This window comes from Drosophila nasuta, chromosome 2R, assembly GCF_023558535.2.
Source record: "Drosophila nasuta strain 15112-1781.00 chromosome 2R, ASM2355853v1, whole genome shotgun sequence".
In the NCBI taxonomy this organism is placed as follows: Eukaryota; Metazoa; Arthropoda; class Insecta; order Diptera; family Drosophilidae; genus Drosophila; species Drosophila nasuta.
This window is the reverse complement of record NC_083456.1, coordinates 6,764,271-6,777,230: the sequence shown is the minus strand read 5'-3', so window position 1 is coordinate 6,777,230 and position 12,960 is coordinate 6,764,271. Positions and strand designations below refer to the sequence as shown.

The window sequence follows — 12,960 nt, the reverse complement described above, 5'->3', positions numbered from 1 at the left end:
ATAATGCTTACCTTCGGTTAATGCGGATCGGCTGCTTTTGCAAAACATAATTTGAACTTATGCTTTTCACACATTTAACTCATACACATTTTCACACTAACACTAACACACACACACACAATTACAACAAATGTTAACTATATCTATTGGATGGATGCAAATCGAATCATATATTTAGCTCGCCAATCACTCTGGTATCAGAGCTGGGCGGTAATCTATTTTCGAAAACACCGTCCGAAGAATCTGGTGGGTCGCCAGTGCCGCCATTGACACCTCACTCGACACATTCCGAGGGTCATATGACCTATGGGTAAGAAAGGAGACGGATACCAAAAGTGTTCCATGTGTTGCTCTTGCTGTTACTCATTGATGTTGTGTAGCTTAATTGTGTAACGCTCATCTGTATACATCCGACCAATATCATCAGCTACAAGCTAATCATTTTCATTTAATCCATCGATAGTTTGTATTTGATTGATCATCAGTTAGTTACTTAAGTTATAGTCGTATTTCATGACTAATCTTGCATTTGTTTGCTTCCCTGCAGGCGTTCGTCAATTGGCACTTTTATACGTCCACATTCGTCGGAGGGCACGGCGTCCAGCACAAAGCTGAAGGAGTCGAAGCCTCAGCCGCCCAAGCTGGACTATCGCTCCATGGTCTCCATGGACGACAAGCCGGAATTGTTTATCAGTGTGGACAGTAAGAGGTTTTCACATATATCTTTTAAATAGTATACTCAATTTGCCTTCTATTCGCAGAGCTTATACCACGTCCAGCACGCGCCTGTTCTGACCCACCTTTGTATTTCCGCCTGCGCATGGGCAAACCCATTGGCAAGGCCATTCCACAGGGCACCACAGTGATGTCCTATGGCAAAAACAAGCTGCGCGCCGAATATTGGTTCAGTGTGCCTAAGAATCGGTGAGTCAGTCACATCCAGCTATTTGATTCCATAATTGATCTAATTGCTTTTCAGCGTTGATGAGCTCTATCGCTTCATTAACACCTGGGTGAAACACCTGTACGGTGAACTGGACGAAGAGCAAATCAAGGCGCGCGGCTTTGAGCTAATCCAAGAGGATACCGAGTGGACAAAGAGCGGCACCATTAAGTCAGGCTACAGTGGCAGCCAGGATGGCGAGGAAATCGGCGATCTCACCCGTGAATCCTGGGAGGTAAGTTCCATTATCCATCTATATCCCTTTCCAATATCGCAAGCGTCGATCTCTCTCTCTCTCTTTTCATACTATATAATTTTTAACCTATTGCTCTTTTATATGCGCTGAGTTTTTCTCTCGAATTTTTCTACTAAGTATAAATTAAACAAAAAACCAAAAAAAAAAAAGAAACAGATTTCAAAATTTTAAACAAAAAAAAAGAATAATATAAAAAACAATTTCTTTTAGATTATGCCTCGAAATTATTGAATTTTATATATGCAAAAATCTTTTTAACATATCTCTTGTATACTTTTCTTACATTTATTGTACACGCGTTTTCTTCTTCCTTCTGTTTCTTGTCATGTCTCTCTTTTTCGTTACAATTTGCATTGATTTTACATAAAAAAAAAATAAATACATATAACGAAATGTTAAAAAATGATATACTACACAACAATCTGGGCAAAAACTATGTTAAACAACCCAAAACCAATACAAAAACTGAAACTGAAAACTGAATTATGTGATAAATCTCTATACGACAGCTTCTAAAGGCGCCCTTCGCCAAGACCTACAAGATCATAAAAACGGCTTCGCATGCCGCATCGCATGATTTGGAATTGTTGGGCGGCGAGGTTAGGACTTACAACCTTTTAATACGAATTCTTCCACCTAAACTTAAATTAAAACGTGTTGTTAAAGCACATATCTAAAACGATCCAACCACTTTTGGAACTTATGTGAAAATGATGTGAATTCTTTATGTTTTCTCATTTATGGTTTCTCTTCGTTTTTATGGAAAACAAAAACAAAAAAAAACAGTTGATTTCTTAATGTTATCATTTACCTTTATGGCTCGCTCGTTACTTTGATTTCTTTTCTCGTAGTTACCGAGTTACACTCTTAAGCATCATGTTCTTCTGTTTCGTTCCTTCAGTATTGTAAAACATTTTCTTGGCACATTTTTTCAAGCACCCTCTAAGTGTGATATTGTGTGTGTGTCTATGTGTGGCACACTAAAACAACTCGTAATTGTTTTCAATAATTTATAATTTTGATTTCATTAGGCACCTGATTCATTAGTTCATTTATCATATTGGCTCATTAAACAGCGAGCATTCCAAATTCATTTTACATCATTTATCTATGTACATTTACAACAATTGGCAACAGTTTTTAATTTATCAAATTTGCTGAAATTCAAACATTTTCATCTTCACAAAAAGTAATACGAATACCTTTCTTATATTTACCATGACAGAGAACTACGTAAAAAGCAGTTGAATGCGTAGCAAGCGAATCTAAGCTAATTGCGGAATTAGTTCCAGCAAAGTGTAACGCATTAAGCTTAAACTAATTAAAGTCATGCGCGACAACGAGATAGACATGTTTTCATCACGGTTTGATCACATTTTCCTTTGTTTCGCAAGAATTATACAATTTTCCATATACAACAAAAATTAAAAGGGAAGGAACTTCACGCCAACAAACACTAGATGGCGCTAGTAGCACAAATGCTAAATAGACTTTTAACTAAATTGCTGCAGTTACATTCCAAATCTGATGCAATAGTGACGTCTTAGCTCAGCCAGAGTAAATGTATATCAAAGTTCAAGGTTTAAGCTTTATTTTGCTACTGGAATTCTTGTTGACAAATAACGGGGGAAACAAACTTGATCTGCATACCAAGTGTGGAGAATTTATTTTGTTTGCCAACCTGAATTGTTTATTTTAGGAATATTATTATTGAGGAATAACTTCTTTCCTCATTATGCTTGTGTAATACTAATATGCTTCATTATGTTGCATCTCCTTAAACCTGTTATGTGCCAACTTTTATGTTGTGATGAAATGAATCTTTGCAATCCAATCTCTTGCCAGCACTTTGGGGGCTTCTCTTAACCAAATTGTCGTGTCTGCCAACATGCTGCTGCCAAATGATCGAATACATTAAATTGTGGTTTCGTCAAGCTCTCATAACAATTACGAACTCGAAATCGTTGCCTAACTTAGCATAACAACCCATATGCATATCTAAATATGCAACTCAAACTATTCCCCCTCCCCCCCCACACATCGAGGCCAATTCTTGGCTCGAAACTGATATGGCAATTAGCACTCGCATAATAAAGCTCCCCATCTGTGATCTAATTCGATGTTGCTTTTTTTAATGCAATGCTTTGGGGTTTTAAGGTGAAGGCGTTCGCCTCATCTTCATCTTCAGCTTCATCTGCATGATGATTTAGCAGCTTTTCGATTCACTCAATAATTAGCGCATATTATTGTTATTTATTATGATACGTTTGGCTCTATTTCGCAACATTGTCTGAGCACGTTTTTCTCACCCAATAAGCGTGCCTACGACGTCGTAGTATGTAAATATCTTTGGCCACGATTCACACGTCGTATGAGTAATTTCTTTTGTCTGGCGACTTTTGCTCGGAAACCTGATATGGTTCATCAAACAATCTTATGGAATTTGTGTTGTTTCCTAGAACTAAACTGTTAATAGAATCAATCCACCTTGGAATCTTCCCCCATCTCATTATCTCTGTTGTCATCGAATTGTTTCCTTATTATCAATTTTGAATTTAGAGGTGGCCAAAGTTAACCTATATAATAAACACAAAATAACCTCATCTCGAGGCAGCAACAGCTCAAAACAACAACTCAAGGGGTTATCAAACTAAATATAGTTTGTCTAAAGTCTAGGGCAACAACATCTATAGAGTTCTTCTACAACAACTTCCGTTAATTTCAGACTTCATTTCAAGTGCGCACTCAGACTTCGATAAGATTGAGAGCATCGTTTATTTTGTTGAATTGCTCAGCTTCGACAGCTTCTGCAGTCTCCCAATTTAATACCTGCCAAATTACGTAATTGCTTTTTGTTCAAGCTCTTATCATTTCGTATAAAAATAAATTTAAACATATGGGTCAAGCGGGCAAAAGAGTATTGAAGATAACATAAATATGCATTATTAAAATGTTTTCCTCAAGTGTCGAGTATAGACAACGTTATCGGATATTAAAACAAAGCTTGTTTGCATAACACAAAACATCATGTAGACGAGATCGCTGAACTAGAACATGTTTCTACACGTAATATAAAAAATTGCAGGCAGGATTAATTTACTTTGTATGTGAAACTTTAGATTCTTATATAAATAAAACACAGTTGTCAAATGCAAAACTTGACGCAAAGAGTGGATTTCTAAGCAATTCACGTTAGGTAAACAATTGGCTGTTTTTTTTTTCTTTCGAAATTTCAATTTGAAACGAAAGTAAAAATGATGCAAACAGAAGCGCTGCTCTAATGAGTTTGAACAGCTCTATAAATCAAAAGGAATTGAGAACGAGTTAATCAAGAGAACGAAACCAGTTAGCTGGATATTAATGTGGCTTCTATACAAGTATTTGCAGCTCATTTAAGGGCGATAATCATGTGAAATGTATCTTTGAGATACGCATGCAAAACTCGCGCATAAATAGATGCATAGCTGAGGTCTAGTTTGAGTATCGCAACTGGGCAAGTTATTTAGCGATCAACCGGTTGAATTTGTTATACATTATTGCTATTCTCATTGTTGTTGTTGTTTGTTTCATTTATGACAAACTGAGCGTGTGCCTCGAACATAACTAAATGCCTTCGTTCATTCAACAAAAGAAAATTTGCATATAAAGAATCGTTGGCTGTTTGGCTGGCAGATGAGACACAAACAAAGGCGTTCAGGCAAATCCATTAACTGCGATGTGCTTTGGATGGGGAGAGGGGAATGTGGAACGGGGGGTGTTTGATCTTGAGCTCGTAATATCTAAATATATAACCGCATACATATGTGGCATATATAGTATGATTTGTGTGTTTGCCAGTGCATAATGTATGCCCGACTAAATATATCTCATTCGGAGCAATCCATTTAAAATTTCATCATATTATACTAAGCAAACAATTAATTACTTGCTTAAATTAATTACGTTTCATTCAATTCCACAGCGCTTGTCATTTAGCCGGTTATTGTTGTTATTGTTATTCGGATGATCCTCAGATCATCAGAGACAACGTTGTTCTCGTCATCGCATCCGGTTTTTTTGTGGATTCATTTTCGCAGCTCCTTTTCTAATTCGATCAATCTGAGCAAGATCAAGTCACGCCCATTATTTTGATAAATTCGAGGTGGAATACCGCTCTTTTTGATTGTTTTGTCGCAAACAAAGTTTGTCTTTTAATTGTGTGATATATACATATACATATACATGCATGTATAACGCACATTGTACTTGTCGAATCAATTAGTTTCAATGAATTTTTTACGGCGTCCACACAACGACGACGACATCGATCGATGTTGAGCAATTGAGGAGAGTGCAATGCGATTCCCGATGCCTCTTTCGATAGCCAGAGATTCCATTATAAGTACGATCACAATCAGCAAATTTGCATATTGCAGTATCCACATTTTAGCGTAGAATCAATAAAGATAAAAACAAAATACGTATATACCATATTCGTATACATTATTAATAGCGCATTCTTTACAATAATAGCTTATATACGATTTCGAAATGTCCGACATTAATGCTCTCAATTAACACAAACTGCACTTACTTTAAATGACTTTTTGCATTTGGTTCGAATGAAATGTAAAGGTGTGTGCAAGAGGTGTGCCACACCCGAGTCTGTCAGAAATTTCAAACTGAGTAATAAAAACACTGCCGAAATGTGTTTAAAATGTTTGGGTTTATATTTAGCATATCTTTGACTTAAAGACTAAGCAATATGCAAACAAATAATTACGTTCTAAGGCGGCGAAAACGACCTTAAGATACTCTATGATTCTTTTACTGAACTTAGAAATAAAGATGCCAAATTTGGAGTCTGAATGTTTTATAGTTTCTGAGATATTAGCACTTACACATGCGGACAGACAGACAGACAGGCATACAAAATTCCTCAGAACTTAGCATATTTGCGCAGGGTATAAAAATATGTAGCTGTAGTAAATATTTTGCTTCAAGTGAAGTCTCCCTCAATGTAAATTATCAAATTGAGTAAATAATTTCCTCAGTACAAAGCAAAAATGAGTAAACTGCCCAATTTATGAATTATTCGCAGTCGCAAGTCGTTTAATTTGCGCCAATTGAATTAGGCATCAACATTGAAACACATATATTTACATATATGCAGCGATAGGTATTTGTGGTTATGTGATGGATAAGAAACCCCCATATTAAAAAGCGACCCTTTCTGTGTTCAATTAATTCAATTCATTCAACAACTGCTCCACACTCGCTCCAGAACCGGTCGATATTAGGTTAAAACTGCTTTTCCTTCAATGAGACACATATTTATGCGAATGTGGTATGTGCATTTATTTAATGTGAGAGCTACGCTGCTTAAATGCACAAGATCCAAAAACAAGTGCTCAGCTGTCTTTTTTTAGCCTTCAGCATAAGAGCAAGGAGCTTTAAATCAATTTGAAAAGAGCAAATGCATTTTATGACAACCGAAAGCAAGCCAAAGCAAAACAAACAAAATAAACGAATGAAAGCTCCGCTGCCCGCAGCATAGAAAACGCACGCGTCTATGGCGACAGTGGTGTCCAGAATGTGGTGCCATACTGCACAGCGACTAGGCAAGTTATCAGCCAGCGAGCATCGCTTCGTTTGTTGAGCCACGTTTGTTGTTGTCGCTGCTGCTGCGGCTTCTGCTGCGACTGTCTGACAGATTGACGCCGACTACGACGACGACAACGGCGACGACGACAACGACAACAGCGGCTTCGACCGTTGGGCTTGTTTGTGGGCTGTTTCTGTTTTAGTTTTCGCAACACATTCAAGCCGCACAGTCGCAATCGCAGTCGTCGTCGTCGTCGTTGTCGTTGGCTGCGATCAACGGTCTTTCTTTTGTGTACATAAAATATTCAAATTCCAACCCATCCCAATATATACATATATGTGTATAGTATAATCCAAGTGCTAAATTCTTATTTTCCAATGTGACTTTATTAAGCAAAAACAACAACAACAACAACAACAGCAATAGCAAAATAAATACATATATAAATATATTTAAATTTCAACATACACATATGTGTTTAATTGTTTTGGATACAAGACAACGCTCTCTTGGCCTGAGGCCGGTATTGCCAATCAAAAAATAAAAGAGTGTATTCGAAATTAGCAACGCCTGCGCAGCAAAAACAAAACCAAAACCAAAAGAAGACAGATACAACATACAGTAGGCGAAACATAAATACGCAAAAGACGTCGCCAAAATGAGCGTGAAGCCGATCAAGCTATCCAAAATAGCCAAATATATTAGGAAAAAGGTAAATACACGAATGAGAAAATCTGAATAGAATTTAGTTGAGATTTGCTCTGCGCTCGACGCGAATCGTTTTTCGTTTTTCCATCTCGCGACTTTTTCGCGCGCTATTTTTAATGGGTGAAAGTTGAAAAGGGGAAAAAACAAAAACTTGAGCAAAACATTCGCGATATTTTGCAATCCGAACGCGTTTCGTAAAACAGTCGAAAACGAAAAAGAAGGAGAAGATATATGCAAACATTACTATATACGTATATTCAATGCCTTGGCCATAAACATCAAGTGTCCATATTGAATAGTGCACAAAATACCTGGCAATAATACCATCAATCCAATATTCGTCGATAAGGTCGCGCCTCTCGCATGCAAATTCAGTTTGCGCCATGTCCGTCAGCAACAATAACCACAACAACAACAACAATGCCACAGTAAATCCCTAGACCAGATCGAGCTATAGCTATAATTAGTGTGTAGCGAAGATGGGCCAATGATCGCCATAAGTTGCCTCATTGCCCCATTAAATGTGGCATAGAAAATTGTCACCAATTGAGTTGAGACTTCTATCTATAGTATGATATATCTATATATAAAGCAGTTGTTGATAAATGCATCTCTTTGACATATCGCATATAATGTTCTCAATGCTTTCACCTGCTTTTCTTTCTCATATCGCATATAATGTTCTCAGTGTTTTCACCTGCTAAACAGAAATGATTTTATATCGGAAAGAGATTCTGTGCGATAGCTCGACACGTTTTCTCCATATCAATTTCTCTGTCTCATTTTTCTTTGTTATCTTTGATCTCTCATATATTCAATGCCAACAATCAGCGAAAGGTTCAAAGCATTTGATGAAACTCGCTTTCAAAAAGAGGCAATTTTGTAGTATTTGAAGGCATGCTCGACAGTAAAATACGCTGTATGTAGGTTCATTAAACTGAGAAATGTTCATATTAGTATTAAAACTCTTGATCTACAATTTGGCAACTAGCATCTGCTTTATACAGCTCATAATTAGGAACATTTTAGCATTTAAGCAGCAGGTTCAACTGGTTCCCGAAATGCTTTTGGCTTTGGCTCAACGCAAGCCAACTGATTGAATTTTTAATACATTAAGTATACGCCCCAGTGTGTGTGCGTCTGCGTTTGGTGGACACATTTGACATTTCTTTCACCTTTAACCAGTTGTATGTGAGACATACATAATGAACAGGGCGGCAACACTCAGGGAGTCTACAATTAGCGTATTTTAATTGAAATTTCACTGTAATTACATTTAATTCGTATTCATCTGCACTCCTGTTCTCTGCTCTCTGTTGTTTGCTGCCAAGCGAAATTCAATGCGCGCATTCGCAGTCAGCCAATTGTAAACTTGGCTTAGATTTCAATTGACTGACATATTACATATCTACTATATATACATATATATGTGTAGAAGGTGTGGCAAGTGACGGCATCTTTTAGTGCTGTTGTTATTGTTACGTGAAAGCGCCACCTGTTGCTCAAAAGCATCTGAAAGCTGTATGCAAATCTCTGCGCATATTAAAAAGAAAAAATTATAACAACTTGAGAGAGACATAACATAGAGAGAATGTTGTACACCATATATAATTAGACAATTCTGCATTCTTGAGGAACATCGAAACCGGAATTATAATGAATTCTGTTCAAATCAAGCTCAGTCTCTGTTGCGATTCGTTTTTAATTAAAGGAAAACAACAACAAAAAGTACAGTGTGTGTTTCCTCAGATTTGTGTTATATTAATCAGTTTTTTGGGCGACAAAACCAAAAAAAACAGCTGTCAATCTGTCTGCCGCTGCATGATTTCAATTTTTACACACAATGGATCCCGGAATATACAAAATATATACAGATTACGGGGTCATAAACAAGAAGACAAGGGATCAGATAACCGGATAACATAAACACGTGATTACTTCATCCACTGCATTTGTGTTGTTTTTATTTTATATGACGGCGAATTGTTTGTTGTCGTCACGCTGACAGAATAAGCCAAAAATAATTGTGATTTATTTACCGGATTTAATAATAACGAGGCAACGGGTCAAACTACTTTTACCACTTTTACTATATATGCACATATATCTGCTGAGATTAGAGAGAGATCCTAGTCAACGCCCACTTGTTGCTGTTGGTATTGCTATTGCTGTGTTGATAACGCAACAAGTTAATTTAAACAGCAACACATCTGGCATTATCAAAGCAGAAACCTGTTCAAGCAGCACTTAAAACAATCAAATTAACCCACAAAAAAATGCGACGAACACAAAATAAGTACAACAACAAAAAAACCTTGGCCCAACGCAGCCAACAAAAAAAGAAATAAGTGTAGTATTTTTGTTTTTTAATTTGTACTATTTTTTTTTGGGCCAAAGCTCGTGATGCGATGGATCCGACAAGTAATTGTAATATTTAATAAATTGCCGCCAACTCATGCCCCAATTGTTAAGGGACCCAATTTGCAGGCCCCCTTTTGAAGCGCCAATTGCAAACTATCTGCCAATAAACACATAATTTGCACTATTCACAGCAATTAGTAGCCAAATTACGTATACGCAACATCAGCATTAGCAACATGTTGCTGGCAACATTCAAATCTCTTGTAGCCACTTGAAAATGTATGTTAAACAGTAGCAGACACACTCACACACGCTAACACACCCCCTTTTGCCTCTCTATCTATATTGGTACAATAACTAAAACAGCATCAGCCACAAGCTCGGAAGTTGAAAAAGCTCCACAAAGAGCACAACTAGTTAAGAGAGCTAGAATAGCGCTCTCATTCGCGCTCTCTCTCTCTCTCTCTTTGTATATTTCATTGAACTTCTTTTTGGGCCACTGTGTGCGCCTGTTCTTATGTGTTTGTTTCCTCAACTACGACAGTCGGCACTCATTCCGTCAGTCAGCAACTTGTTTTCCAAACACGCACACACAAAAATCGACCATAACGAGTAGCAAGCGAAAAAATAAAGAAATAATATTAACATTATTTATATCGATATGCATTTGTGTTACTATTGAAGCATTGCACAAATGTTGTACAAATTTCATTGTGATGTGTAAACAACATTAACATTTAGCTGAGCATAGCTGTGTAACAAAAAAATATTGGAAAAACAATTGAAAGGCAGAGAGCGTGATAAAAACTGCGGCAACAACACAGAAACAACAAAACGAAACACGAAAAGCGAAAGAAAAAAAGTCGTCTCGTGGGTCACAAGACCAAATCAAAAAGCAGCTGTGTGGGAGAGCGAGAGAGCGTCCAACAAGAGAGCGCCAACTAAAGCACAAAGAGAGCGGCGCATGAAATGTTGTTAGCGGAGCACAACAAAGCTTTTATACTCACACTGCCGGTCATAAAAATTGTACCAGCTGCCGTTGTATAAGCTTTAAAGTGAGAATTGCACTTGAGCTGAGCCGAATTTCTCATTGAATTCGTTATTGTTTGTTGTTATTCGCTCCCAACAACATGTGGTTGATTGTGGCAGTATTTGCATTAGCCGCTACTTGCGGCATTGTTGGCCGCAAATGGGGCCGCTATTTGTACCTGCACTATGGACGCCACTTGCTGCCACGTTCCATGCTTTCAGCTAAAAACCGCTCGCCCACGCCTCCCCTTTCACCCACCAAAGATGATCAAAGCTTGGAGGCGTTGCTTGACGAAAGCTGCGAAATGCACGAAACGGTGAGAAGAAGAAATTACTTTTTTCTGTCTTTGTTTAGATCTGCCTTTCAGCAGGGTTGCGTTTTTAATATCGTACATTATTTTGATCGATTTTTCTCTACAATCGATTGTATAACGCGGCTGTCGACGTTTTTGCTGTTTTAAGGTACATATTTATTTTTAAGCCATTAGTGGGGGCAACTATAAAAAGGAAATGGAAACACACAAGTGTTCCATACTTTTTCTGTATGCGAAAGCGCTAAAAGTATTTATATAGTCATTATAGAAAACTTTGGAGAATCATTATGAAATCCACGTGTTCTCTATTATTACAAATGCTGACTTGAATGCACTAAATTTTCGCATCACATTCTCCACAAAGATAATTGTTTGCACTGATATACAACCATTATAGCGTCATCATTACAAACTACTTATTGTCAATGTTATTGTGAATGGGAGTCAAGCTAAATGAACCCAATTTGTCAGTCTGTCAAATGCCAAGCACTTTAATTACCTCAGTTGAGTGTGGGTCAATGTGCTCAATGCTATACTGGCCCTATACAGGCCCCCTCTGATACAATGTATTTCGTAATGACTGTCTCAAAACTCTGGCAGCTTTATAGTGTAATACCTTTTGTTTTACATCTGTATGTTCAGCTGAGCATTCTCTCTGCCTTCCTTGTTTAAAAGCCTATTTGACTTTGACAAACAGCACACCTTACACACAGTTCATAGCAAAGGGCTATAACTAACCTAACGCACCCAGCGAACGCACAGCCAGAACTAATTAAATATTAGCCTAGCCGGAAGAGTACGATAGGAAAAGAAGCGACGGATACGTAACAATTGTAATATGTGCTCCTCTGACTTGGGACCGCAACAAAAACCAAATTTCACGCCCTCTTTATGCACTGAGGCAATGTAAACGCCGATAAGTAGACGGAACGAGAACGTCGACGACAACGAGAAATAAGTATGAGCTGCGAATGGAAATGAGAAAATGCAAAAGGGAATTGCTTATTCTCCATATTCTCGAATGTTTTCCTTATCAACCATATTTGCTACGCCAGTCAACTTGTTCTGCCTAGAAATTACATGAAAAAATTAAGTAATATATATAAAGCTGGTCTGGACTGTAGCCATAATTTTAGTTTACACTTTTCGTGTGACAAAATTAACTTTAAGCTTCATCAACTCACATATGGAACAGTGATTGACATTTCTCAAAGTTGGCTGGATTGCCGATAAGCTTAAACTTGACTTAGTCGAGAAGTTCTACAGATCCATGAAGGCATTGCTTCGAATTGAATTCCAATATTTTGTATAAATATTAAAAATTAGTTGATAAAGTGCTTTAATAAATTTAACTTTGAGCTTCTTTAGTGCAAGAAGCAAATATATAAAAATGAATCCTCTATTGAATTTATATATGCATATATTTCAAGTGATTCAACGGTATTTAAATGGAAAGCATATGTCATTCTGTTCTCCACCGGTATAATACAAATATATTAATTTAAATAATATTCACTTATCACATTCAAAATCAAGTTGAAAATCCTTAAAATATTTCCAAGATGGTGCGATACTTAACTAAGTAGATAGAGACAAACTTAACGAGATAGCTGAGTGACTTTTGCTCTGCGAGGTGCAAGACAAACACGCGTATGCATGTGTATATAAGTATATAAATATTTATGTAGTTACCTTCAGTTACGCTCAGTTGTCGGAGTCACACTTAACCCTTCTAGAGCCTGTAGATGGTTTCGCTTGGCTTTTG

General features: G+C 37.3%; 1 protein-coding gene and 1 long non-coding RNA gene across 29 annotated transcripts in view; one reads left to right on the top strand and one right to left on the bottom strand.

The window, feature by feature from the left end:
* The window catches only part of LOC132784618 (TLD domain-containing protein 2), an 80,978-nt gene that overhangs the window by 58,108 nt on the left and 9,910 nt on the right, over window positions 1–12,960 (top strand). For 13 of the 28 annotated variants that reach the window (XM_060790350.1, XM_060790351.1, XM_060790352.1 and 10 more), the window contains 5 exons: window positions 179–310; window positions 548–702; window positions 762–924; window positions 980–1,178; window positions 1,709–1,798. In XM_060790350.1, coding sequence (XP_060646333.1) covers window positions 179–310; window positions 548–702; window positions 762–924; window positions 980–1,178; window positions 1,709–1,798 — 739 coding nt within the window. Of the gene's footprint in view, window positions 1–178; window positions 311–547; window positions 703–761; window positions 925–979; window positions 1,179–1,708; window positions 1,799–7,245; window positions 7,496–10,967; window positions 11,199–12,960 lie in introns of those variants that run through there. The other 15 variants (XM_060790365.1, XM_060790364.1, XM_060790363.1 and 12 more) reach the window with 5 other exon arrangements.
* LOC132784626 (uncharacterized) lies at window positions 2,107–3,019 on the bottom strand. Its single transcript, XR_009632274.1, has 3 exons — window positions 2,417–3,019; window positions 2,235–2,356; window positions 2,107–2,179 (listed from the first exon to the last, which is right to left on the bottom strand). It is a non-coding gene; the product is annotated as an uncharacterized LOC132784626 (long non-coding RNA).